This window comes from Sycon ciliatum, chromosome 11, assembly GCF_964019385.1.
Source record: "Sycon ciliatum chromosome 11, ocSycCili1.1, whole genome shotgun sequence".
Lineage (NCBI taxonomy): Eukaryota > Metazoa > Porifera > Calcarea > Leucosolenida > Sycettidae > Sycon > Sycon ciliatum.
Genome location: NC_088653.1, coordinates 22,963,888 through 22,990,053, shown reverse-complemented (window position 1 = coordinate 22,990,053; position 26,166 = coordinate 22,963,888). Strand labels below are relative to the sequence as shown.

The 26,166-nt window shown below is 53.5% G+C and overlaps 2 protein-coding genes across 2 annotated transcripts; one reads left to right on the top strand and one right to left on the bottom strand.

The window, feature by feature from the left end:
- The first annotated feature begins 394 nt into the window (after positions 1-394).
- Positions 395-8,241, top strand: LOC135827541 (solute carrier family 12 member 8-like). The gene is made up of 5 exons (XM_065340023.1): positions 395-2,346; positions 2,859-3,034; positions 4,303-4,467; positions 5,024-5,126; positions 6,355-8,241. The coding sequence occupies exons 1-5, from the start codon at positions 814-816 to the stop codon at positions 6,802-6,804; spliced, it is 2,427 nt and encodes an 808-aa protein (XP_065196095.1). The 5' UTR covers positions 395-813; the 3' UTR covers positions 6,805-8,241.
- A 503-nt stretch (positions 8,242-8,744) lies between these two features.
- LOC135827539 (uncharacterized) lies at positions 8,745-24,148 on the bottom strand. The gene is made up of 8 exons (XM_065340019.1): positions 19,726-24,148; positions 18,201-18,938; positions 17,113-17,322; positions 16,665-16,760; positions 15,414-15,749; positions 14,027-15,196; positions 12,747-13,427; positions 8,745-11,227 (listed from the first exon to the last, which is right to left on the bottom strand). Exons 1-8 carry the CDS (start codon positions 23,392-23,394, stop codon positions 10,202-10,204), a joined length of 7,926 nt encoding a protein of 2,641 aa, XP_065196091.1. The 5' UTR covers positions 23,395-24,148; the 3' UTR covers positions 8,745-10,201.
- Between the last annotated feature and the right edge of the window lie 2,018 nt (positions 24,149-26,166).

Genomic DNA, 26,166 nt, shown 5'->3' with positions numbered 1-26,166 from the left:
GTAAAATACCGGTATTTTACGACTCCGTGGGCATCAGCGGCATGCATGCATGTGCAGACACTGCCCATGCATGCCAAGCAGGGAGTTACGACTCCCTGATGCCAAGGCATATTTTGACGACTCCCTGCATGCTGCATGTACATGTATGCCACACCGGCACCGGGCACCACCGGGCACCACGCGCATGCATGCAGTGATTTCATTTGTTGATTAGATTTGGACTTTTGCCTCTTGGATCATGGAGTCGATCTCCAAGAGACTGGGCCATGCCATGCGCCAGAGTCCAAGCAGGTGACCACGTGACATAGTTATTACTGAATCTTGACTTGAGCTCTTTTTTTTTTTCACGGACCAGCGACCACAAAGAGGTGCTGTCAATCTTCACACTGCTGTCACTGGGTCCCTGCAGGAAGACGACTCGGAGGAAGATGACCAGGCTGCAGGTAGATGACTGACCCTGGCGGCCCGGCATGCATGCTGTGAGAAGACAATGAGTGAGAACTGGAGGTCATAAAACAGCTCGTCGGATAATGCGGAGCACGCAAGTAGCTCGGCGTGTATGTACATAATTGTATTTTGCCACTGAACGACCTTGTTGCTCGGAGTCATACTATTCATTTACTGCATTGCTGAGTTCGAAAAAAATCTTTCGTCCACACCTGAACGTCCTCCTGAGCTACCTGGAGGCGACAAGAAATCCCTGCTGGCGTGCCAGTGCTCAAGTGATAATCTGTTCGTTGTCGCCTGCTCTTCCGGGCCTCGTATGATCGTGTGCTTTGGCCGTGGATTCACACCCTTGAATTTCTTAGAGTCATGACGGGCACTGCGAGCTCGGCGAAGTCGATGGGATACCAGCAGTTTGAGGGTATGGGTGATGAGCGAGAGCTCTGGGAAGAGACTACGGACGGTGAGCATCGCAACCGGAAGCCCTGGTGGAAGGCGAACTTCTTCGTCAAGGAGCCTTTGCTGTTTGGCACATGGGATGGCGTCTTCACCACCTGTATGTTGAATATTTTCGGAGTGATCGTGTTTCTGCGAGTAGGTTGGATGGTTGGTTACGCTGGTGTTGGATTGGCCTCGCTCATCATTTTCCTGTCGCTGTTCGTCGGCTTTGCCGTCACGATCAGCGTGATCGGGTTGGTCCGTCAGCTGCCCATGGAGGGAGCGCGCTGCGACATCTTCCACGTGGTCGCTTACGTGCTCGGTCGGCGCACCGGCGGTGTCGTGGGTCTGCTGTTCGTCTTCGGACAGGCGGTGGCTGTGGCTATGTACTCCATCGGCCTCGGCGAGGCAATGGCGGACGTGTTTAACCTGGAGGGCACGTGGCCAGTGCGCGGCATCGCCCTGGGAACCACCACGCTGCTGCTGCTCATCGTGCTGGCCGGCGTGCAGTGGGTCATAAAATTACAACTCCTGCTGCTTATGATCCTGGCGTTAGCGGTGCTCGACTTCATCATCGGCTCGTTCACTCATGTCAACCTGGCTGCCGGCTTTGTCGGTTACAGCAGCGGGCTCATGAGCAACAACACGCCGCCGTCGTTTGGGAACATAGACGACGGAAAGGACGCGTCGGAGGACTTCTTCACCGTCTTTGCTGTCTTCTTTCCGACGATTGTGGGTGTCGCCAGCGGCATCAACATGGCAAGGGATATTCGGCGGCCGGAGCGCAGCGTTCCGATCGGTACGTTCGCCGCCCTGGTTGTGTCAGGCGTTCTCTACCTGCTGTTCGCTCTGATCCTGGCGGCCACGTGCCAGCGGGACAGCCTGCGCGACGACCCGCTGATGGCGTATCGCGTCTCCCTTGTCGGCTGGCTCTTCCTGTTCGGCCTGTACGTGTCCTCTCTGTCGGCGTGCCTCGGCGCAATCTATGCGGCGCCGCGCGTCTTCCAGTCGATCGCCAGCGAGAAGATCATACCGTTGCTGAGCGTCATGTCGCAGGGCAGCGGGCCCAACAACGAGCCCGTGCTGGCAACGATCACGGTCGCGCTCGTCTCCTACATCTTCATCTTCATTGGCCATCTGAACACGCTGGCCGTCATCGTCAACATGCCGTTTCTGCTGACGTACGGCGCGCTCGATTACGCGTACTTCTCTCAGGCCATGAGCAGGCCGCCGGATTTCTCCTCGCAGCTGTACGACGGACCGCTCGGTGCAGACAGTAGCAATGGTGCTGCTGCTTCCAAGCAGGCGGCGACGAACGGCGCGGACGACGCTGGTCATGACGAGAACACTGCAGCGTCAGAGTCGGCCAAGATCCAGATGTCTGTGCACGCCGACCCGAAGGGAGCGGCCTCGGCGACCAAAGCGCACGCGTACGGCGCGGTGCGGCGACACCTGGAAGAGGAGGTGAGTTCCGTCTGCCCGCGTGTGTTTTCTACCTGCGCGTCTGTCCGGGCACGCACCCGTGCGTGTGTGCAAAGGCACATGTAGTGTTACAGGTGACCAGTTTTGGCAGTGAGCAAGTGAGCAAGTACAAGTACACGTGTAGTTAAGTATTATGATATTTAACGCAGATTCTGGTGTGTACTATGCTCTATGCCATCGATATGTCTCGTCTTGGTAATTATCTACTTGGCCAGCAGATGGAGGGACATGTACGGAGTCGAATGACACCGAAAACGCTGTATGCATGAGGTTGGCGTTTGTCGCGTTTTGCAATCAAACCCTTCGTATATGTGTATGCGTGTGTGCGTGCGTGTGTGTGTGCGCGCGTGTGTGCGTGGTTTGTGTGTGCATGCATGTGTGCGTGCTTGTATGCATGCACAGCTGCTCCAATATGCATAGTGCCTATTATCAGATGGGTACATCATTGTCCTTCACTGTTCCTTTTTCTCTTTTGTTACCTTTGCTCCTTGCAGGTTCTTGGTACACTAGAGCCGTCTGTTCAACAAGAGAGGACGAGGAAGCGACGGCGCTTTGATGCACTGCGTCGCATGCGTATGCCGTCGCAGTTAACCAAAGTCAAGCAATGCCTAGCCGTATCCCCTGAACGTCAGGAGCGCTGGGCAGATGCCACTGTGGCTGGCCTGAACAAGTATGTATACTAGTTGTTAGTGATGCTGGTGGTGCTGGCGTTGGTGTTGGTGTTGGACGGGTCTGGGTAGTCCTGCTGCTGCTGCTGCTGCTGCTGCTGATGCTGTTGTGTGGCTGCTGCTGCTGCTGCTGGTGGCAGTGGCGTGATGGTGCTGCTGCTGCTGCAGCTGGTGCGGGTGCTGGTGCTGGTGGTGTCAAGCAGATTGATGAGATTTTCAGAGCACGTTGCTTACACGGCCAACTTTGGCATGAGGGTCGACTGAGGCCGCGTTTACACGACAACGCACGGCCAGTTTTCCGCTTTCGATGCAGCAGTTCTTTTTCCGTTTTTTTGTGCATCTAAACCATCCGAGCTGGTCTCCGTTTGTATCGCTTTCGCACGTCTACCCGGGAGCGAAGGATCCTCAACGTTCGTCATGTGAGCAGTGTTGTCGTGGGAACACCAATCACAGTCAAGTAATAGTTGACAACACGCCATATGACAACACTCCACACATGACGAACATTGTCGGATCCGTTTCGATCCGTGTGGACGCGCGAAAACGATACAAACCTGACGGCAACGAGGCTCAGCACACCGCTTCGACTGTTAACACATCCAAATTTGTCCGGCATAACATTTACTTTTTTCGAATTCTTCCGCCTTGGCCAGCGTTTTGGTTTTCTGCCGTTTTGGTGTAGAACCTTTCCGTTTTGCTCCACGTAGCATGTATACGAACAATGCATCCGGATGAATTTGGTTGCGTGCTCATCCCCAGCATTGTCGTGTAAATGCAGCCTGAGGCAGTTTGGGATATGTGTGCGTGCAGCATTATACAGCATCGGGAATGCGATGCTGTACTGTACAAGCAGAAATATTCGTCTGGAATTTAATTTCGTCTTTTTCGTCCAAGGAGCTTTGAGACTAAATTAAATGACGGACGAATGTCGATTATTTTGTCCAGCTTTTCAATACACTGTTATAGTCCATGGACTAAATTTTCAACCGGACAAAATCCCTTTCTTTGGAGTTGGACGAAATTTTCTGCCTGTACAGTATATGCTTCACACCACTAAGCAGGAGAGCCGCTAGTGCCACTATCAGAATAAGGAAGTTACACATACACACAGACAAACACGTACACACATACACATCCACACAAACACTCTCTCTGTCTCTCTTTCTCGCTCTCTCTCTCTCACTCACTCTCTCTCTCTCACTCACTCTCTCTCTCTCACTCACTCTCTCTCTCTCTCTCTTCCTCTTTTCTCTATTCCGCGTCATTCCAGGATAACGAACAAGTACGTGGCACTTGTCGGCTTCATCTCTTCCCTGTTTATCATGTTCTTGATGCAATGGGCATTTGCACTGGGCACCGTTACAATCTCCCTTCTCCTGTATATCTACATCGGGCACGTCAACCCAGGACTGCCCCCGGGACACGCGGATTTCAGGTACGTTTAATCTGCTGTGTGATTGTGATTGTCCAGCGCGTGGTTGCATGGTGTTGTTTGTGGCATGAGAGCCTTGTAGGCTAAAAAAAAAGACAGTGAAATGTATGTGATTAGTTGGACGTAGTGAATTTGCCGGTAGCACGACACGCGCGTGTGTGTGTATGTGCGTGTGTGTGCATGTGTCAGGTCTGAGGTGTGTGTGCGTGTGTGTGTGTGCGTGTGTGCATGTGTCAGGCCTGAGGTGTGTGTGCGTGTGTGGTGTGTGTGTGTGTGTGTGTGTGTTGTTGTTTCCTATGCGAGCGCTGGCATCTACACTTAACACTTGGCTGACTCACGATGGCCATCCAGAGCACACAAGAAGTTCATCGAACCTTTGCAACCGCAAACCTGCAAGAAAGCACCACTCCCTGCTCAATACACAATTTTTTGTGGGAAGTTCACCCCTGTCACAACGCCTTGCAAACTACAATATTGCAATCAGTTTCCATTCCGTGCGCGCTCTGTGTGTGTGTGTGCGCGTGTGTGTGCACACGTGTGTTTTGCACGTACATCACAGTTTCCGTGGATGGATCATGTCCATGGTGAAGCCGGGCCAATACCGTCCCATGGACGGAGAGCGTGTTCTCGTGCCAGATGTTGACAAGATCGAGTTTGACATTGTAAGTTGTTTCAACGTGAGCGGCTGCTTCTCTTGCTGGCGATGATGACGGTGGCCATTTCTTTCTAGGAAGTTCTCATCGGGTGGCTAGTTAGTACCGTATTTCCCCGAATATAAGTCGCACCATTGGACACTAAAATTCAGGGTAAAAAAGGGGTGCGACTTACAATCGAGCATGACTTACTACTGAAGTCAATATATCGAAACATGATCGCTTAAACCTGAAAATTGAGGTGCGCCTTATAATCGAGTGCGACTTATAGTCGGGGAAATATAGTAGGTAAAATGCGACGACTGTTTTCCTTAGTTCCTGTACGCATCCGGTGGGTGGAGGCAAGAGTGCAGTAAGGTCTGGCCCCGAAGAACGGAGGGGCATAAGGGCAGTCTGGCATTGTTCTAAACATGTTCAGATTTTAGTCGTTTTGTTCTTGTTCCGCGATCATGGAGAGCATCATGCGATGCGATCACTTATTAAATTAAGCAGTACAGGTGTTCTTACAAATAGATCTGCAAATCTAGTCTGGGTTGTTCTTACATCTGGGCCATTTTCCAGCCTGAGTGTTCTTCGGCGCCCAATCATACTGTATCTAAACAAGAGTGTGCAACTCCGCAGCTGGTCTGGCCCACGGTGGAATCTTTTTATCGACATCACCTTCAGGATGCTTGATGTCTGTCGTCGTACAAAGTAGCGCACGCACAAAGCATGTGCTGGGTGCCACCAGCCTTCATTGCGAGTTTGTGTGTTTTTGGAGCTTTCAAAACGAATCCATTGTATTTTAAATTGTTTTTTTCCTGATGGCTGTAGCTGTTTACCGTATTCGTAGCGCAGGTTTAGTGAAATACGGCCAAAGTCACACAACCACAGGCTTGTAGAGCAAGATGCCTTGCACGCTATTACGGTATTACCCATGATCTCCAGACAGGTTGCTGTCAACAGAAAATCTACCACCACTTTCCTTTGGTCCTAAACGACCACCAAAGGTACATGTACCGGTATTTGGAACTAGACCGTCGCTGCCTGCCATTCTCTAGTGCCAAGCAGGAGCTGTCCAGCTGCCAATTATCAGCAGTACAATTATGTATGTTTTAGTACAGACACATCGGAGGGACATGTGCGCAAATCGCTGAAAAGTAAAATTTTCTTTGATCCGTGTATGTGTGCGTGCGCGTGCGTATGTCCGTGTCTACGTGTGCGTCCATTGTGTGCACTCGTGCCGCTGTGTCAACAGCATCAGCAGACTCAGAGCGGCCGGGACTTTGCCCACCGCCAGCCCTGGCACCGTAGCGTGGCGAAGGACAACGAAGCAGCCAACAACCTCATGTACGGTAGCTCCAGCGGTAGCATCATTGCCGCCACTGCCGGCAGCCAGCCCTTCGGTACGTCTGCTGGTGCTGCTCCGTATTCGGCGTATGACCGCGACGTGTTTGCCATCGTGCAGGAGGACGGCAACGGCGATGGTGACCAGCTCACAGCGGCCGCCAGTGGCAGTACAATCGGCTCATCGTCACCAGCTGCCGCTACGTCACCTGGCAAGCAAGGAGGAGACGCCACCGGCGTTCCAAACGTTCACTACCAGATGGCATCAAACCTGTCGTCACCTGTTGATGGCGAGAGTGGCAATAACGGCGACGATGACATGCAAGACTCGGACCATGCTTCCGGAAGTGCTACTTTTTAAGTGGCCTGTGCCATTCCAACTGTTCAGTGTTCAGTGTGCTGCTGACCAGGTCATCACGAGGATGTTGTCAAAGGACGTAATCGGGGGTGCGGATATCCTGGTGTTGCATGTCAAAGTGCGTCTTGCTGCTTCCCCGCTCTGTCTGTGTGTGTGCACGTGTGTGTGTGTTTGTCTGTCTGTCTGTCTGTGCATGCACCTGATCTGACTTCAGTCCTCCTGTTCTCGCTTCTCTCTCTCTTTCTCTTTGAACTTTGAAGCCTAGCGGAGCCATCGGCTCCTTTCGACTTCACTTGCACCCGTGTTCCGTGTTGTCATATATAACCTAGTTTCCCTCTCGATATGGAATACCCCCCCCCCCCGAACAGTGTCTCCGTTATTTTATTTTTCCTAGCAAGTAGAAATCCATTTCTGCGATATCAGTAGCCAATAGCGCCTGGACAGTGCCTACTCAGCGCGCGTCGAAACCTTTGATTGATTAAATACGCCGGCTAGTACTTATTTAACAGCCCCCATCACCCCACCGGCCCACACCCTCCCTCATGTTTGGACCGTATTCGTGTGTTTGAACGATCGCCTTTGTTGCTCATCGACCGGTCGCCGCCTCGCGTAGTAACACATCATTGGCTTTAGTTTCCTCTATGGCTGTTTCCTCCATGGCTGTTTCCTCCATGGCTGTTTCCTCCATGGCTTTGGTGGCCTACGCTACTTGGTTACCGCTGCGTGTGAACGAACGCAAGTCGCGAACGGCTGGTGGCAAGATGGTGATTGTAGATGCGGGGCAGTGGCAAATTGACGGTGTGGGGTAGCTGGCTACTCCAGTCGTGTGCAGCATTCCAACCAGCAGCAGCAGCATCATCATCGCCTCCTCAGTGTACCGTGGTTTGAGAGCCATACGACGGCGACCATCACTGCTCCCACAGAATGCTACTCTGATGCAGTGTACTGCCACGGCCACTATAGCACAGGTCTGGAGTTGTAAATTTACAACACTGGAGTTTGTAATTTACAGGAGTTGTAAACTTACAACCCCATGGTAATGATTGCAGAATAATTATGTACGTGACCATGTTACCATGGTGCCGGCTTATGTGTATCATAATAATTAATTATTTTCATGGCAGGGTGTACCACTAGTGCACTAGTGGCACTACGTAGCTACATCTGCTCAGTTAGGGTTACTACCTTTCTTACTACAGTTCGAGTATTCACTGTACACCGGTATTTTCAATAGAAGCATTTTGTCGGACATAAGAATGCATGCACTGTGCTGCGCATGTGGTGCATTGGTGTGTACGGTACATGCACTTCCAAGTACGACAAACAAGTGCGGTGCTGCAATGCCACTGCCGTCAGACTTCGCTTATCCGGTCCTCTTTTATCCGGATCCCTCGCCATCCGGAAGAAAATCGTTGGTTACCGATTTACAGAATATGCCATGCATACATACAGTATGTGTGTTCAATTATCCGGTTCCCTCGCCTATCCGGACATTTTTTGTGGAAACGAATGTGTGAGGTTATGCGAGGTCTGACTGTAATGATAAGGCGTGTGAAAAGCAGTGCACCTGAACCATGGCATACCTGCCAGCCATCCCGATTACGCTGGGACCGTCCGTCCCGATATCGCAGACTGCTAGTCTACAAGGCACCCAACAAAATTTGTCGCATGTCTCAGCTAGATTTAATTTGTATACATTGAATTTTCATGCCTATAGCTACAGGAAAACCTGTCAAGGCGACCACCTGTTCTACAGGACCACTGCAACCAGGACCAAGGGATGCTTTTCCAGTGCAATGACCCTGGTAAGGAGACCACCTGGTAACAGAGACCACGTTTTGAAGGCCCCTTGAGCGGTCGCCTTGGACAGGTTCCAGTGTAAGTCATTGTTGCTATCTCAGGTTGGCAGGTACCGGTATGCCATAGGAAAACTCAAATCCAGATCACTGTGGCCTCAAAGCCTCATCGTATCACACTGCAATCATCATAATGAAACTTAGAACATCATGCCGCCCAGGTTACATGCATGTGGCAGCACTCAAACAAACGTATGCAGTCACACCGCGCTAATAACGACTGCGGATATAACGACGGAATTCCCATGCCCAGAGCAAAGTCCCATCTAACTGTAATACATATAATGAGACTTCGGGTAAAACGACACTTCGCGAATAAGGACACTTTTCTGATGCCCCGGCCGGGTGTCGTCACAAGTTATACGCAAAGTTGTCTGTAGCTCCGATGATATCCGAGTTCAAGCATAGGCACAGGAGAGATAAAAAATGTACTTTGAAGTACAGTACAATTCATTATACTCTTGGTACATTGTAGAACACAAGGAAAACTAAATTCGAACAAAAAAATCAATTCTGAAACAAACCGGCACACCAGCTACTGTCCCTACAAGTACACGGTCATCTTACAGTATACAATGGTTGTGATCAATACAGTGTTTGAGCGCAAACACACCCACACACACGTGCACGCACGCACGCAGACACGTGTGTGCATGTGCACGACTGTGCATTCATAATGTGTCCGCACCTCTGTGTGTGTGTGTGTGTGTGCACATAATTGAAAGGAACCTTGTTGTCAAGTCTCACTGCCTCGAAAAACCGTCCCGTTTGGAATGAAAATAAGAAAACAAGCCAACAGGCGGTGGCATAGCCTACAAGAACTATACCGGTCTCCACTCTGTGACCATGGTCAGTAGTGATCTGCCAGAAAACTCAGCGGGGTACAGAAGAAAGTTAATATTTAACTACTCCACGAAGTTATAATACTACTCACCAAAGTCTACACACCCTGTGCACAAAGCCACGGCAAGGTTTATTCGGCGGAGGCCTAGCAGGTGGGATATCGCTGCTCCTGTATGAATGAGCTACACGACGCCACACACGCGCACACACGCACACAGACACACGTACGCGCTCGCGCGCGACAATGCACGCACGACTGTTTCAGAACAACCAAGCGCACACTGGGCTGAGAGGAGCTGGCAACGACCGACAACGACGAGTGAGGTCGAGTGCTGGGCATGCCAGGCTGGTGTGGTACTACGGGGCATGCGTATTCACCAAACGTACTCCCAGTAAGCGGCACCGTTTGGGTCTCAAGCTCAAGAGGCTCAAGAGTGCTGAAATGACACATGGTACTGGGATCAGCATGCATACCGTTCACCACACGCTGCTAGATCCGATGATCTGTTTGATAAACAGTGAAACCGGTCAGTTGAACAATCATGTGCTCTTGTTCAGAGTGAAATGGCCCATGTCGGCGCTTTAAACTCTTCGAATTGTGTCTACAAAGCGGCTGAGCTGAAATGCCAGGCTGTCATGGTACCACGGGGCCGTTATGCGTACTATTCACCACACAAGACCAGTAGGCGATGCCTGTGTGCCTACAAAGCGGTGACCTTGAGACGATTTCCAGCACCACCACTTCCACTACTGCTGCTGTTTGAGCCTCGCTTGGTGTTGAGGTGACGAGGCGATGATGGACCAGGACACTCGTCACTAGTCGGCGGCACGACGTCATCTCTCTCCAGGTCGTACTCGGCAGCACTCTCAGTCCCCGCAGTGCAGATCGCGACGTCCTCGTCCTCTTCCTCCACCGTAGTTGTCTGGTTACATGTGCTGCTGCTGCCCGTGTTCTCAGCAGGCGTGCTGCTGTTTCTACTGCTGCCACCACTGGTAGTCGAGGAGGATGACGATGCCACGGCCGCCATATCGGGACTGTTGAAGAACGGAGGGGGACTAGACGTGGACAGTGGGGTCTCGCACTTTGTTGCCGCCGTCACGTCCGGGACCGAGGTCACACGCTCCGAGCGGCGCATCCTGCTGTCGCCTCCGCCGCCACCGAGCTGCGGGTGGCTCTGCAGCGAGGGTCGTCGTGGCGACAGGGACGCGCTGCTGCGGCCAAGGCTGGACGGGTGCAGGCGGCGGCGTGAGCGCGTTGGACTGGGCGTGAGGCGCGTCGGCTGCTGCTGTGCACCAGTGCTGTCCTCGGTGAAGAGATCTCTTGCCGACGATGACGATGCGACGGCTGACGAGATGTTTGGTGAGGACGGTGTAGGGGACGGTGTGTACTGTCGCCGTTGCCGACTGGCTAAGCTTCCTCCCTTGACAACGGCGGCGCTAGAAGCAGCGGAGGCGACTGCAGAGGAGGTATCGGGTACAAATGATGCTGCGCTGCTCGGCTTCTGGCCAGGTTGAGGCGTGCTGGCATTGCGAGCACGACCAGCGTGGTTACCACGGGAACTGCTGTTGCCACGGGAACCGCCCGCCTGCCGCGCCTGGGACGACGTGCGTGCGTTCTTCGGACTCTTCTCGCCGACGCCAAAATAGGCGGCGGCGGACGGGTCGGCTTGGAACGCGAGAGCCATCATCACCTGATCAGGTGGGAAAGCCCCCGTCGGTAGCACAAGCTGGATAAAAAAAGAAAATATAAAAAGTTAAGTTTACACATTAGCGTTACCACCGGCTATACTATTGTGTTGAAGAACACAACCAGCTAAGGGCCTGTCCAGACTAGGTAGAAAACACGTAAACACGCCGTAAACATGCTTGTTGGCAAGGTGAGTGACAAAATGGCCGAAAACGGGGAACGTGGGATTCATGCGGAACGTGAGTCGCGGACCCCTGTACAAAGCACGTTTCTCATCTCAGCCGTTTTCGCAGTGTTTCTTGTGCGGGAGTCGATGGAGTTTGCGGATCGCAGTTTTTTCTTGCTGTTTCCAGCTGCCGCTTGTTTTCGCTTTGGAGTTGTCACACGTCCGTTTCAGCGACCACTCGGAGGCGACATTGATACAGTCATGGCTGGACATGCAGAGAAATCCCGGGGTCTGATGAGGAGGAAGGTGTAGTAGCGAGACTCGAAGAATTCACTGAAAATTTGATCTAGTTTGGAGAGGAAGCAGAACCCTCTCGTGACAAAAATTGACAACATGAAGGCCAAAGCCAGGGACTTTTACTGGAAATACACGGCGGCCACCAACACTGGTTCGTCAAGCGATGCTACAGCCGGCCTCGACCTTGGCGCTGCGCTGCCGCGAGAGTCACACGGTGGCCAAATTTCCGCACCTGGAACAGAGTTCAGGGTGATATTCCTTGAGCTCGGCGTCAGTGCTGCCATCGCTGGGCCGCCACTTGTTTTTGTAGCTAGCTGGGTAGGTCTAGACCAAGCCAGGGAGTCCTTTCCTGGTCTACGCGCTACAAACATTGACATTGTGCAATCGCGGCATCTAGAGAAAATAATGAACAGGTACACGACTTAGTTACACTGGTGACAGAGTGCAGTGTGGACAGAGCATCGCGTGTACGTCACGTACCCTGAAACGGCACGCCGTTTTTATTACATAGTGTGGATAGGCCCTAAGGAAATTTCGCTTGTGTCAGGCCACCACCATGCCTGTAATACCAAGCTGGAGACATTAGTAGCAAAAAAGCAGTGCGGACACAAGAGGAGGTGGAAAACACCAGGCCAAAACCGAGACGTCACACCATAACTCGGATGGTGAGCCAATTTGATTATGGAAAAAGGACTCGATGACTGTATATGATCTGGTTACGTTGGCGGACAGTTAGTCATAACTCGTAACATTTGTGTCCTTCTCCTTTTTCTCTTTTAAAAGGACATAATCAGACATAATATTTGCGCCATCAATGTACATCGGTGTCACGCGACGTGTAGAACGTGATCATGGCATGCGGACAGTGGGACCAACGGCTCTCACAACACGTAATTCACAATCCAACCAGAATGACAGCCACCCCCCCCCCCGACCCCCGCCCCTCCCCAGGTTTTACTCCGTAGTCTGTACCTTTATGAGGTCGGCGGTGAATATCTTCCGGAGAGACACATACCGGACCAGCGACACGCTTACCCCCCCCCCCCCCCTCCATCCGCCCCGACCCCCTGCCCCCCGCACCGGTTTTACTCCGTACCTTCATCAGGTCGGCGGCGGATATCTTGCGGAGGGACACGTCGCGTACCAGCGGCGCTATCAGCTGCTTGCGCAGGGACTCACGCGAGCACTCAGCCAGCATGCTGTCCGCCTCTTGCACACTAGTACCCGCTCTCAGCGCACCTCCCGTTGCCGCCGTTGTATCCACACCATCAGCATGACGATGATGCTGCTGCATGGCCCCGGCAGACGACATCACCTCGCTGCTGGTCCGTGTGCCGCGTTCCACGGCGGAGATCTGTCGGTGGGACTCAGCCTCAGCCCAGAGCGCGGCCGCGCGGAACCGCGTGGTGTCGTCGGCGTGGAGCTTCAGCGTGTACAGGCGACGCATGGACTCCTGCCCTAGCGACGTGATGCCCGGTTCGGAGAGGATGTCCAGGCGTGTGGAGACGATGAACGGGACCACCACGCTGTCAAAGAGCATGTTGGCCAGGGGATGACGCCGCAGGTAGACCTCACACCCAGCCAGGACTTGAATGACGCTGCCGGCATCGGCTAGCAGTCTGGCTGCAAGCTTCATGCAGGTCTTTTCCAGAGCGGTTAGATGCAGGAGAGCTGCGGCGCATAGCACTCCGGTGAGGTTGTAGGCGGTTATGTCACATGACCCTGTGTGTATGTAGTCCAGGACGGAGCTGAACGACTCTTCGGAGAACTCAGACACCTGCATGCACAGGTGGTGGGTAGGATTTGCACACACGCAGACATTCGAGGTGCACATGGGTGCACACACACACGTGCATGCGCGCACACACACACACACACACACACACACACACACACACACACACACACACACATGTGCACACGCACACACATAAACACGCACACACGCACGCACGCACGTGAGCGCGTACACACGCACACACACACACACGTTACGTGCTCGGCATGCAATGCCAATACATGCAGATGCAGCCATCACGCGAGACAACTGGAATTTTATGTTCCATCTTTCGTCTATATCCACTGTTCCTACAGTAGCATTGAGTGCCGGAGAACGGGCTTCCCATGAACATACAGCCTAAAATCTAACCACCGTTTGAGAACTAACCAGGCTAGAAGAAAGGAGGAGGAGGAGGAGACTTAGTTTGTTAGAAGAAAAGATCTAAAAAAACAGCGGTTTTTTCATGTACTAACACAGCATGCACAGTGTACACAATAAGCAGTATGAATGCACCAGCACTGTCTGTTGGGGGAAGGGGGAGGGAGAGGAGGGGAGGAGGGGGGGGGGGGAGGGGGAGGAGGGGGTGGGGGGCTTACCTCAAACACTTGGATACCTGGTGCCAGCTGACGCAGAAAGTCAGCCAAGCGAGGCGCTGGCATATCTGCAGACATCATCATCGCAGCAGCAGCTCCCGGTCTACCGCACACACCACCGGCTGCACCACCCGCAGATGCAGAGCCAGCAGCAGCTGTACCGACGGCGTAGGAATCACAGTCCAGACAGTCGTCCAGCAGGTGAGGAGTTGACGAGGACGGACGTAAGTTCTGCCACGACAATGAACGCTCCAGTCCCTGTCCTTCATCACCAGCAGCACCTGAATCAAAACCTTGTCCCCCAGAGCTGCCGCCGATGCTGCTGGCAACACTACTGCCGCTGGCACCACCGTCACCCCAGAACAAATTACTCGAGGAGGATCCACTCTTGGAGGACGACTTGCGGCGCGTGCTCGCTTTCGACGCACTTTGGCGCTGCTGCTGCTGCTGCTGCTGCTGTGCGGCTGTTACCGATGTTATGGCGCCTTCGTGACTCTTGGAGCTGAGGTTGCTGTTCTTGCGCTGCTGGTGGCTGCCACTACCACCACTGCCGTTGCCAGTGCCACTGCGTAGCTTGAAGCGGGCCGACGCGCGCAGGCCCTTGCGTGCCATTAGCGGCGGCTCGGACGTTCCTTCCAGCGCCAGCGATGCCAGATCGCCGCTCCTTGCCACGTAGGAACCTGCCATGTCCAGACTAGCCATGGAGTCGGCGACGCTGCTGCTGCTGCCGATGATGGTGGTGGTAGCGGCGCTCGGGGTGCGCGGCTCCAGGAAGAACTGGCGGAACGCGGCGCTGCGCACGACCAGGATGGCGCGCACCGCCGGCAACGGGTACTTGCGCTCGCCGACGATGAAGCTGACGTCGCAGCACTGCTTGAAGTCACGGCACGCCTGGTGCAGATCGCGGCTGAGTTGCGGCAGCGAGTGGAACTCCTGCTTGCTCCGCTCCGGAAGAGGCGTGGACATGCGTCGCGCTCCCGTAGGTATCCATGACGACGAGATGCTCGGCGATTGCGGCGGGCACTGCGCGGAAACGGCGCCTGTGACTGTGGAAGTCGTCGAGCACATGCTGTTGCTGTGGCTGAGGCTGCGCGCTGCATGATTTGTGACCCCGCGCAGCTCGCTCGGCATGGACTCGAAGGCGGAAAACTGGGCCGTCAACTCTGACAGCATCTGGATACACGCACACACACACACACGCACGCAGGCACGCACACAAACACATGTGAGCACAGACCAATAAACTAACAGACAGACAGACAGGCAGGTAGGCAGGCAGACAGACAGACATACACTCAACGGTCACCTAAGTCTACATTACACCCGAAACCTGGCAGGTGCCCAACACGAAAATTTCACCACATCTAAAAATACATGTTCTACAGCATACCTGAGATGTTGTACGCGTCTTCATGGCCAGAAACTTCGGCGCCTTCAGAGAGGCACGATACGCGTTGACCAGCTTTGTCATGAAGAACTCACGGAAGTCCTCCTTCTCGTAGTCCGTCTTGATCGGGAACACGTTCTTGCGCCAGAGCGGCGGCCCGAATAAGGGTACGCTCTCGCGGGCCACCACGTCCACTCGGTAGTGTTCGTCATGGCGGTGGACGACAACAAACGTGTGCAGGAAGTGCGAGCGGATGCAGGTGGGGTTGAACGGCGTGCTGCAGTCGTCCACGAACACCACCAGCACCATGTCGTTGCCGATGTGGCGCTTCTTCTGAACCTGAGATTACGCACACACACACACACACACACACACACACACACACACACACACACACACACACACACACACACACACACAGAAGACACACACATGCATGCACACAGAACACACATAGAACACACACACACCGAACACAATCCATGCCAAAAGAAGTTGCTCAGTGACATCAGCATTTGAAATGTTTTCCTTGTAATGACATCACCCACGCACCCACCCACCATCGATCGATGACACACACCAGGCTGTCCAATTTAACCACCATGCCGACGTAGGACACTCATACATTCATGTACAACTTCCCCCACAGTGTTTCCCAAAACGGTCAAAAATGCCAAAATTCCCTACAGAACTGTTGGTCGCCGAAGAACTGGGGGTCAGCCTCCTAGCCTAGGCCGTTCTCGTTTTCATGTATTGCAGCCTATGCGTGTATACATCGGTATGCTGTGCCGTGGTGAAATTCTAGCCTGGTCGTTCTTCGATGCCCGGCAGTGCTGTACTGATCGAAAGTCTCACATCACCGTGACATGAAAGAGGGGATGATACAGTCATGCATCCCTCTTTCATTCAGCACTTTCTAAACCAGCACCGCCCACTATAAACCAGCATAATTTTCAGTTACCAAAGTGTCATGTTCATGCACATTGCAGCAGTAAATCGGATTTTCTAGTCCAGCACCCTCCTGTTGTCCGTGACCTCTACGCGGTTCGCACGCCGCCCGCGCGGACACAGCGCCACACGGAACACATGCGCCAAAAGAGGAGCGACCTCGTAGAGGTCACGGACAACACTCCCTCTACAATCCAGCAGGATTTCCGTAGCACGAATAATGCCGGATTACAGAGGGACCACTGTAGTTCACGAGGGTCACGGGGTGAATCGACCTCGCACCGGGCGCACCACGCCCGCGCTCACCTGCTGCCTGTCGGTCTCGTGATGCGGCAGGAGCGGCGCGACGTGGAACATGATCTGATGATCGTTCCACTCCGAGTACAGACTGTCCTCTCCCGTCTGCAAGACACACAGTCAAGACAAGAGACGGCAGTTTCAGTTGTGGTCTCACACTCTCAGAAAACAAAACATGTGCTACAGTAGAATAATTATAATGATTCGTGTAGAGTGAAACCTGTCTAAGACGACCGCTCAAGGGATCTTCAAAAGGTGGTCTCTGTTACCAGGAGGTCTCCTTATCCAGGGTCATTTGACTAGAAATAGCATCCCTTGGTCCTGGTTGCAATGGTCTTCTGGGACAGGTGGGTCGCCTTATCCGAGTGGTCGCCATGACAGGTTTACTGTTATTTGAATACCGAAAAAGCACGTACTTTTTAGTACAAGTGTCAGACATTCCGGCCTGTTCACTCACCTGTTCGTACTCCACATCTAAACCACCGCGATAGCCTCCGAAGCGTTTCAGTTTCACCCGGTCACCGAGCAAGGACATGAACGTCTCGAAGTTGACACCGCCGGTGCGGTTGTTGAACATTTCCTCCTCCGTAGTTTGGCCAGCTGCCACGTACACAAGGCCGATCTTCATCTGCCGCGAGTTGAACGATTCGTCAATGCGCAGGAGCTCCTATGCACCAGCAAAAACAGGCAGTACAGGAAAGGAAAGAACACGTCACATTTATGATACAGGGCAGTGCATAGTTACTAGTAGTAGTGTGCAGGCAGGACATTTCGTCGGTCAATAATTTCGTCCAACTTCAAAGAATGGGAGTTCGTCCGGTTGTAAATTTCGTCCTTGGATCATAAGAGTGTATTGAAGAGCTGGACAAATCGACATTAGTCCGGCATTTAATTTAGTCGCCTTGGACGAAAAAGACGAAATTAAATTCCAGACGAATATTTCTGTTTATACGGTACATCCAGCTGTCGTGATCTACTCGGTACCCTGTAAAAAGACTTACAGTCTGTGGGGATTACTCTAGTAAAATATTAAATATTACTACTACTGCTAACTTAGAAGTTGCGACTTCAGCGGTATTAGTCATGAAGTCGAAGGTGCGACGTGCTCCTCGTGTGCTCCGGATGGCAGTCGTGAGCCAGTCAAGCGTCAAGTTCGGCAAGAAGCGTGTGTTCCTCATTGGAACAACCAACTACTACTAAGTTATCGTATTTTCCGGAGCATAATCCGCACTGTAGTATAACTGCAACCCCCATTTTTTCCACATGCACCAATTACAGACATCTATCCTATTTATCACCGTTAATTTGATCATCGGAGTAAAAGCCGCACTCCACTTTATTTGGGTGAATTTTGAGTGTTCAAAGTGCGGCCTATACTCCGGAAAATACGGCAGGCTGCTCACCTGTTCAGCCGTTCGCGCATCGTCCCTACATGCCCGGTATCTGGTTTTTGTGTTTGTCTCCACATGTACATCTTTCAGTAGGGTTGTGTTCTTCGTAAAGGATAATAATCAATATAAAAATAATAATAAAAAATCCGCTCACCTGTTCAGCTGTGGGGAACGTGGTACGGGAGAACGGCTCGGTGACGCCAATCTCTTTGCCGATGCTGGCCACCACCTCCTCCTTGATGTAGGGGTTGGCGAGGAGTGAGGTGGCCGGCAAACATCCGTGGCTGATGCAGTTGGAGCTGCGCACCAGCACACGGAAACGCTCCTGCTCGGCGGATGACTCCTGCTTAAGGGAGAGAACGCACGGGCCTATGTCAGCATCCTGCTCCACGTAGAAGTTCCAGTGAATTTTCCCGATGAAGTACGTCTTGTAGGCCTCCTCTAGCGGCACCTCGATCGCGTAGTATTGCGTGACAGGCTCTAGTTTGGCTGCGGCAGTGCTCGTGGACGACGGCTTGCGCCGTTTCTTCGAGCTGTTGCGGCGTACGGAGTGCCGGTGGAAGCTGTTCGAGTACTCGATGGATTTCAGCGGTTCGCTGTAGTAACCACACACGACGGAGATGACCGGAACGGTCGTCCAGTCATCAGGCACCGCTGCCATGGGCGCGGCAGGCTGGAAGTCTTCGTTGCGCAGCTGAATGTGTATCTGTGTACCATTTCCAGCAGCGCCGACTCCGCCCCCATTGCTGTTCAGAGTGGATGATGCCGAGAGGACGCTGCCGCTGCTGGGCGAACGCTGTCGGTTCAGGCGGTTCTGAAGCGACCCGCTGGCATTGGTCTCCTCCTGCGTCTGTGCCTGCTCCACCACATCTTGGCACATAGCCTTGTATACCTGCAGCAACACCAAAAGCAACAGCAGCAGCAGCAGCAGCAGCAACAGCAGCAACAGTAGCTGGGTCTGGATTTTATTGTTTCTTTCAACCTTGTCAACGAGGAGGAGTGCCGAGAAGACTCATGTCCAATTCATCTCTTATTGAGAGTATAACCATATTGTTAGAGACTAGAAGGCAGGAATGCCTGGGTATCTACCGTCTGGTGAAGTAAAAATAAAAACAAAACAAAACAAATAGAATAAATCACATGGAAACGAGTTATGAAGCAACTATCCACGACTGTAACAACATTATAAGCAGTCAGAACAGGGCACAAAACTGACATGTTACTGTCTGCTGCGCTCACCTTCCCCTCATTGGTCTTACCATAACCTTGAACCTTCCAAGCTGGAAGGCTATTGGTTTGCGCACTGGAGGTGTGTGAGAGCTAGGTCTCAGGTCATTGAATGTCTCAGTAACATGTGAGTTGTGTACCCTGTTATCGCACTTTCTGACTGCTAATTATGTTGTTACAGTCGTGGATAGTTGCTTCATAACTCGTTTCCATGTGATTTCTTCTATTTTAAAGATTATTATATTTATTGGTTCAGTTTTTTTTACTGAATACCACAGAACCATCAGATGCTGCACAGCGGGGGCGGTGGCATATTGGATGGAAGTGGGGGCGGGGTGGAAGTAACTCCTCCGACCAAAGGTCTCGGAATCATCGTTACTCCTGTGCGCCGCCGATACATAGGAGAAAAGATCAGTATCCGAGTTAGACCTAAACAACCCTACTTAACTAACCTGCAAGTCATCCAGGAAACTGTCATCGATGATGCTGGGCAAGTCCTCTCGATACGGACATGCTCTCGGCGGTGGTGTCACAGTGGTGGCGGTGGTGCTGCTGCCCTTGCTCTTGCTCTTGTGACTGTCGGTACGCTCCGGCTGCTTGGCGGAGGACGATGATGATTGTGCCGTGCTGGTGGTGGTAGTGGAGAGTTCTTGTCGGTTCTGACCACCGCTATGCTGTCGGCGGACCTGTTCACGATGAGAGGACAACGACGCGGCGGTTGTGCGATGTTGCTGTGAGGATGACTGCGTTTGTGGGCCATCTACATCCGAGCTCTTCGACGAATCGGACGTCAGGCGCTGCCGCTGTCGCCAGTTCTGCTGTGCGGAAGGGTTCTTCTGTGGCTGCTGCTGCTGCGTTTCGCGGACGTCGTGCTGAGAGGATGGCTTGGCTTTCGGCGGCTTTTTGAACCGAGACAGAGCCGTGGTTGTCCTGCTCGATTCGTCATCACTGTGCCGTGTCTTGGAGATCCGACTCTGCTCTCCCGGAGCCATGGAGGAGGTCGCTTGCTTTGACGACGCCGCAGTTGCCATTGATTTAACAGTATCTTGCTTTTCGTCCTCGTCCTGCGCCGCCGCCACCGTTTTTGTTTTCTCTTCCTGGTCCATTTCCATTGCTTTGTACTTGGCAGCCATTAGCATGCCGCGGCGTGTCAGCGATGATACGCCCACATTCTCCGCCGTCGCTCCCATGCCATGATTGGTCGCCGCTCCTGCCGATGTAGCTGATTGGTTGCCGTGTCGACGCGACGGAGACAGGGCACAGCCGGCGGAGCTGGAGCGCGCGAGGGGCGACTTGGGCAGCGACGGGGAGCCGGGTGACTCGGGTATGCAGTGACCTCGCTGATGCTGCTGCTGAGATGACGGGGAAGCATCACGTGTGTCCTCTCCGCTCGAAGTCAGCGGCGGCGGTCGCGATTTCGTCTTGGCAGCGGCCCCGGAGAAGGAAGACGCTGCTGATTTGGAGCTGACACCGCTTGCTGCCGCACTGCTACCAACACCATGCCTGAGAGGACTGGTATGACCACCAGCACCACCAGCACCAGCAGAGCGCGATGGCGATTGCAAACGCGACGACGGCGTCGAGAGCGAGCCAGCGCTAGCCTGCCGGAGCGGCTTGGTGACCGTGCCAGGGCCAACGCTGCTCGCCGCGGACTCAATGGACGAGGATGAGTACGACCGCTGTGGAGACAATATCTGCTTTCGAGTGGGCGACGAGCTGCTCGCCTTGCTCAGTTTCCCACCAACTAAGCGTGCTGATGCTGCTGCAGAGTGATCAGGGGTGCGCTTCTGCAGTCCCCCCGGTTGCTGATTGTGCTCTACGGTCGTAGTGTCTGCTGCCTGCACAGTCCGCTTGGACGGCATTGCCTGTGTGTGCTGCTGTGTATGCTGTGTCGATGCCACTGTCCCGCACGGCGCTGCCGTTGTTGTCTTCGGTGCCGCGCCCGCTGCCGGTGCTGCGATTACTGTGCTAGCGGTCGTTTGGCTGCTACTGCTGGCAGACGACGTGCAAGTAGTACAGCGACTGCCGGACAGCGCGATGCCACCTGCCGTTCTCTCGTGCCCAGAGCTCGTCACCGTGGTCGGCTTGGCAGCTGTCGGTGGCGGCAGCTTGGAGCGTGGCGTGCCGATTCTCTGCGGCAGACCGGATTTGGGCACCTTTCCGCCACCCACATCTCCGCTACCAGCACCAGCAGCTGTTACTACTCCTTGTTGGTCGGTTTTCGAAGACGTTCTGGGTAGCTGTGATGTGGTGCGCACACCGGCCGAGTGGGTATCCGAACGTAGGCCACCGCCGATTCGGCCGCCAACTGGTGCAGACGCCATTCGCGGACCCTGCCCCGTCGTCGCCTTTGTGGTCGGTTGCATTTTCAACGTCGTTGTCGCTACTTGACTCTCCGCTTTGTGCATCAAGTCCTGAACGTGAGCTTGCACACTGCCGGAGCGACCGGTGCGCACGAAATGTCCAAACCGAGAACCTTTCCGCGGTGCGACGGGAGGTCCAACACTACCTGGGCGTGGGGGCAGTGGCGAAACCGGTGTGGTGGGCTCTGGCGTAACGGGCTGCGACAGAGCCAAATCCTTCGGATGTCCTCTGGTGGTGGCTGCAGGAATGAGCGCTGGTGGTACACTGGCCAAAGCGCCCTCTGTCTCAGAATCACTACGGTGGACTGCACACTGAAACACTGGCTCGTCGTCGTTGTCCTTTTGATGCAAAACACTACTACTAACTTGAAGATTGTGATCTGCACCCTCGACAGGTAAACACTTGCTTGGGTTTTCCCCTCTCTCAAGTGTGCTACTGTTGCTGGCCTTGCTGCGACTGTGCTGGACTTGCTGCTGCTCGTGACCAGGCGAAAGGATAGAGCTACTCTGTGGCCCTAAACAATCGACGACAACTTGACCCTCACAAGTGCCTGCGTCAGGGCCACTCCTTCTAGCTCTGCCGTCGCTGCTGCTGTCGCTACTGCTGGGATTAGATCGCGTTTGCAGACGATCCTGGATGTGGAGCCGACAACTACTTTGCTCATTGGTCTCGGAGTCGTCGAAATCACCGCCACCAATTTTTACTCTGCAAAGACCCTCACCACTGTTGGTTGGTGTAATGCTGTCCCTGTCGAAATCAGCCAGGTCCTCCTCGCTGTCCCGTGCCTCACACACTCCCAGCGCGGAAGCCTCAGCCTTGCCTGCAAATTCTTTAGAACCGCTGCTCGGTTCTGAAGCGATGTGATTAGGCGAGGTTAGCAAGCCCCCGCACGACCTAGCGCGCTGGTGGGCTCCTCTCGCTATGGCCGCTCGACCAGAGCGAGCCGTCGACGACTTGGCCACGTTCCGTGGAAGACTCAGAGCGCTTCCGAGCTGAGCATATCCGCCATGGTGTCGGCTACAGTATAGCTTGGCATTGTCGTGACGGAACGTCTCCGACACCAGCGGCCGATGGCAACTAGAGCAGCAAAAGCAGCTATCGTGCACATGCACTTCGCCTCCGTCCACTTGTATCGTTACCGAGCTGCTGGCTGAGCTCTGGACTGCTTTTCCGCACACAAAGCACCAGCTGAGTTTCTTTTCGCCACCTCGCAGGCGAGTCAAACTGGCGAAAGGCGACACGGATGAGATACTGCGAGAGGACCTGGAAAGCCCTGCTGACAGCGGCTTGGCTGAAACTGCACGCTCACGGCCGTGCCGCTTGCTAGAGCGATGCTCTGTTGTCGTATCCGCTGCACTTGCTGCTGCTGCTGCTGTTGTTGTTGTGGAGGTCGTCAGCTGAGAACGAGCATCGAGTGGAACGCTTGAAGTGCTGTTGGGACTGCTTGCACCTACTGAACGAGCTACGGCCGCTGCCTCGCGTCCTGTACGTCTCAACAACCCCAACGACTTTGACCTGGCGTTGTTATTGTCAGATTCGCTACCACCGCCACCACCACCACCACCAGCAGCCCTAGTAGTACTATCCACTACAGCGGCACCAGCACTGTTCTTGGACGAGGTTCTTGTTCGGCGAAAACCGAACAGGCCAGTCTTGGTGCGCACTGGTGCAGGGGAAGAGGTGCTCGATGCTCCAACATCTACCACCACTCCACCAGCGCCTGCCGACACAGCAGAAACTCGTTCTGTTCCCAACATCTCTAGGCCCTAGACGCAGAGAAAATATGTGTCAGCGTGGGGCTTCGGCTTGCTCCCTCGGCTTATACTGAGTCAGTGAGTGCTCGTCCGATACGTGAAGGATGGCCCGTCGACTGTCGGCAACTCGTTGAGAAGTTGTCTCTGGGTGCTGAACTAGAGAAACACTGATTCAGTACATACAGTGCACTGGCACTGGGACTGGGACAGCACTTTGCGGCGGTGCAATCACTCAACGGCTCGGCAAGCCCGACACTGCACTACACGGGAGTCGTTCTCTCTCTGGGAGCTGGCAGCATCAGCACCACCATGATTTCGCTAGGTGTCCTTCTTCCACTCCCAGTCCTGTAGACGTGCGAAAATGCACGGTCGGTTGTAGTGGCAGTGGTTGTGTCAGTGTGTCATGATGAAGATGCTGCAGGCCTGGCTTGGCTGACCGGGCGGGTTGGTGTACTGGGAGCGAAACCGACAGCCAGTACACATGGTAGATCTTCACTGTCTACAGACAGAACGAGCACAGGCCAGCACACGGCAGCAGAGATCTGTGCCTCACTGAGTGTGTTGGTTGGCCGTGCTGCGGACGGTTTGCAGCATGCAGCCTAGGGTGGTGGGAGTCTTGATATGATCAGTAGCTCGGCAAGAAGGTAGCCTGGCCGGAACCAGGACGCCGACCCGTATGCTGCTGCGACGCTGGTGTGCGCGTGTGTGGTGCCCGCCTCGTCCCACTTCCTGACGTACCTGTAGCTGTGTCAGTGTGTGTTGTAGAACCTAAACGTACCTGTAAACTAGGCTGCGACAGTCGACAGATCTACGTGGTCGTTGTTGTTGTTGCTAGGCTAGCTCGGAGTCGGAGTAGGACTCAGGTCAAGACTAGAGACCTGGACTACTAGAGTAGGACAGTGGTGTAGATTTACTACTAGTACTAATACTAGGACAGAACCGTGTCACTCTGTTACTGGTGTTAGTGCTGCCATCAATCATCGTGCTACCTCAGCCTACCTACAAACCTAGTACCTGGCTGGCCCTTGTCGTGTCCTGTGCTGTTAGTGTTACACTTACACTAGTTGTAGTATTTCTCTACCGCGCGCTGCGTGTTTGTGTGCCCGGCCGTGGCCAAACAGCAGACAGTCGAGTCAGTGTAATTAGTACTACTAATAGTAGTGCATTATTCTAGTCACCAGTGTTCGTGTTGGTGAATGCGTATAGCGTAGCGCTAGTACACGCATGCTGGGCGGTAGCTTGGCGGGGTGACCAGTTGGTGTTGGAGCCGACGACGCGTTATCTGATGGCATGAGTGATGTTGTGCTAGCAGTATCTCCTGGTATGGCGCGTTCAGTGAGTGGAGTTTGTTCTTGACCAGAGACTCTACTGAGAGAGTACTACTACCTACACAACAGTCTACAGTAGATTGAAATAGAGAGGACGGGCTACTTCAAGTAACGTTATGACGTTTATCAGTGCTAATAATGCATGCTGGTCCCTGGATTTTGAGATCGAGAAGGTGCAACCTACAGTGTACTGTGTGTACTTGTGGCCAGCGCGACCCTCCTGGGGGCTTCCTGCATGCTAGAGGTGACGACGACCGCATGATCATGATATGCCTGTCACTGCACTTGCCTTGCCCTTCGTCTTGGGTGTCACGCGCAGTATTCGTATGTGCCACCACCGCGCGCTGACATGACAGACTAGTCAAAAAAATCCATTGCTCAGACACCACCTGCGCAGCGTACGCGTAGCGTCGCCTGGCGATGGTATGCGTATGGCCAGTGCAGTGCTAGTCGCGTGGCGTGACCAATGCCGCAATGGTGACTCCGTGAGCCTGTGCGAAACTCCAGGAGCGGCGTGGCACGGCGTGTACGGACGTCGGTACAGTGTACCAGTCTACCGGTGGATCAACGCACTTGCATGCGACCTTTTGCCAGTGCTTGGCCTCGATAGCACTCAGACTCAGTCATTGTTATGGTAGTTATGATACTATGTCTATGAAGGTGGCAGGGAACTCTGGTCGTAAATCTTATCTCTGCTGCAGCTTGTCAGTTTCTGATCACTTTTTCACGACGTAACCGTTTTGTAGTCTACCCCCTTCAGACAAAATTTAGAGAGGTTTCGTTTCGCATGATTTGCCAACATGATTTGCCTCTCTATTAACGTCCACATCAAAAAGGTTCGTGCGACGCCAAAATGTTAGCCCACATGCACAGACCGCGCAGTGCTGAAGTAGTTGTCGAAACTCAGTACACGACATCTACAAGTATGAAAAGTACCTCTCTAGCTCTGCATACACCATATACACTGCGCTGTTGTTACTTCACGAACTAACGTTGTTTCTTTACTTTAGTCTGTCCAGGCAAGTACCTGGGCCCTGGCATGCACTGACTGTCTGTGCATGTGATCATATGAGAGAGCAATGATTACCGGTAGTCCCATTGCTTATCTTGCAGTTGCACTGACTCTGCTGCTGTGCGCGTGCGGGAGATGATGACCATCAGCCATCCAAGACCTTGAAGACGCGCGCGGCGGCCAGGCCGACTGCGTACTGTTTTGCAGCTCTCCGAGTCTGTGCACTTCTTTTAAAACGACATGGCTGTAGTTAAGTTGCGCGAAACGGTTCAAACCTTTCTGGATCCGCAATCATCGGCTGTACAGCTAGCAGCAGGAGGCCGCAGCTCAGAGCTAGTGTCAGTACTACTACTACTAGTAGTAGTAGTAGTAGTACTGCTCAGGAAACATGGTGGAAGCTGATATACATGTCCAATAAAAAAAAGGAAGCTGTTG

Bases quoted from the DNA above. Each gene is read 5' to 3' on its own strand.
- LOC135827541 (XM_065340023.1), top strand. From the start codon at position 814: ATGACGGGCACTGCGAGCTCGGCGAAGTCGATGGGATACCAGCAGTTT. The intron at 4,468-5,023 runs GTACGTTTAATC...CGTACATCACAG, and splicing joins CCGGGACACGCGGATTTCAG to TTTCCGTGGATGGATCATGT. The intron at 5,127-6,354 runs GTAAGTTGTTTC...CTGTGTCAACAG, and splicing joins ACAAGATCGAGTTTGACATT to CATCAGCAGACTCAGAGCGG.
- LOC135827539 (XM_065340019.1), bottom strand. From the start codon at position 23,394: ATGTTGGGAACAGAACGAGTTTCTGCTGTGTCGGCAGGCGCTGGTGGA. The intron at 17,323-18,200 runs GTGAGCGGATTT...GCTGGTGCATAG, and splicing joins CGTTCCCCACAGCTGAACAG to GAGCTCCTGCGCATTGACGA. The intron at 15,197-15,413 runs GTATGCTGTAGA...GCGTGTATCCAG, and splicing joins AGACGCGTACAACATCTCAG to ATGCTGTCAGAGTTGACGGC.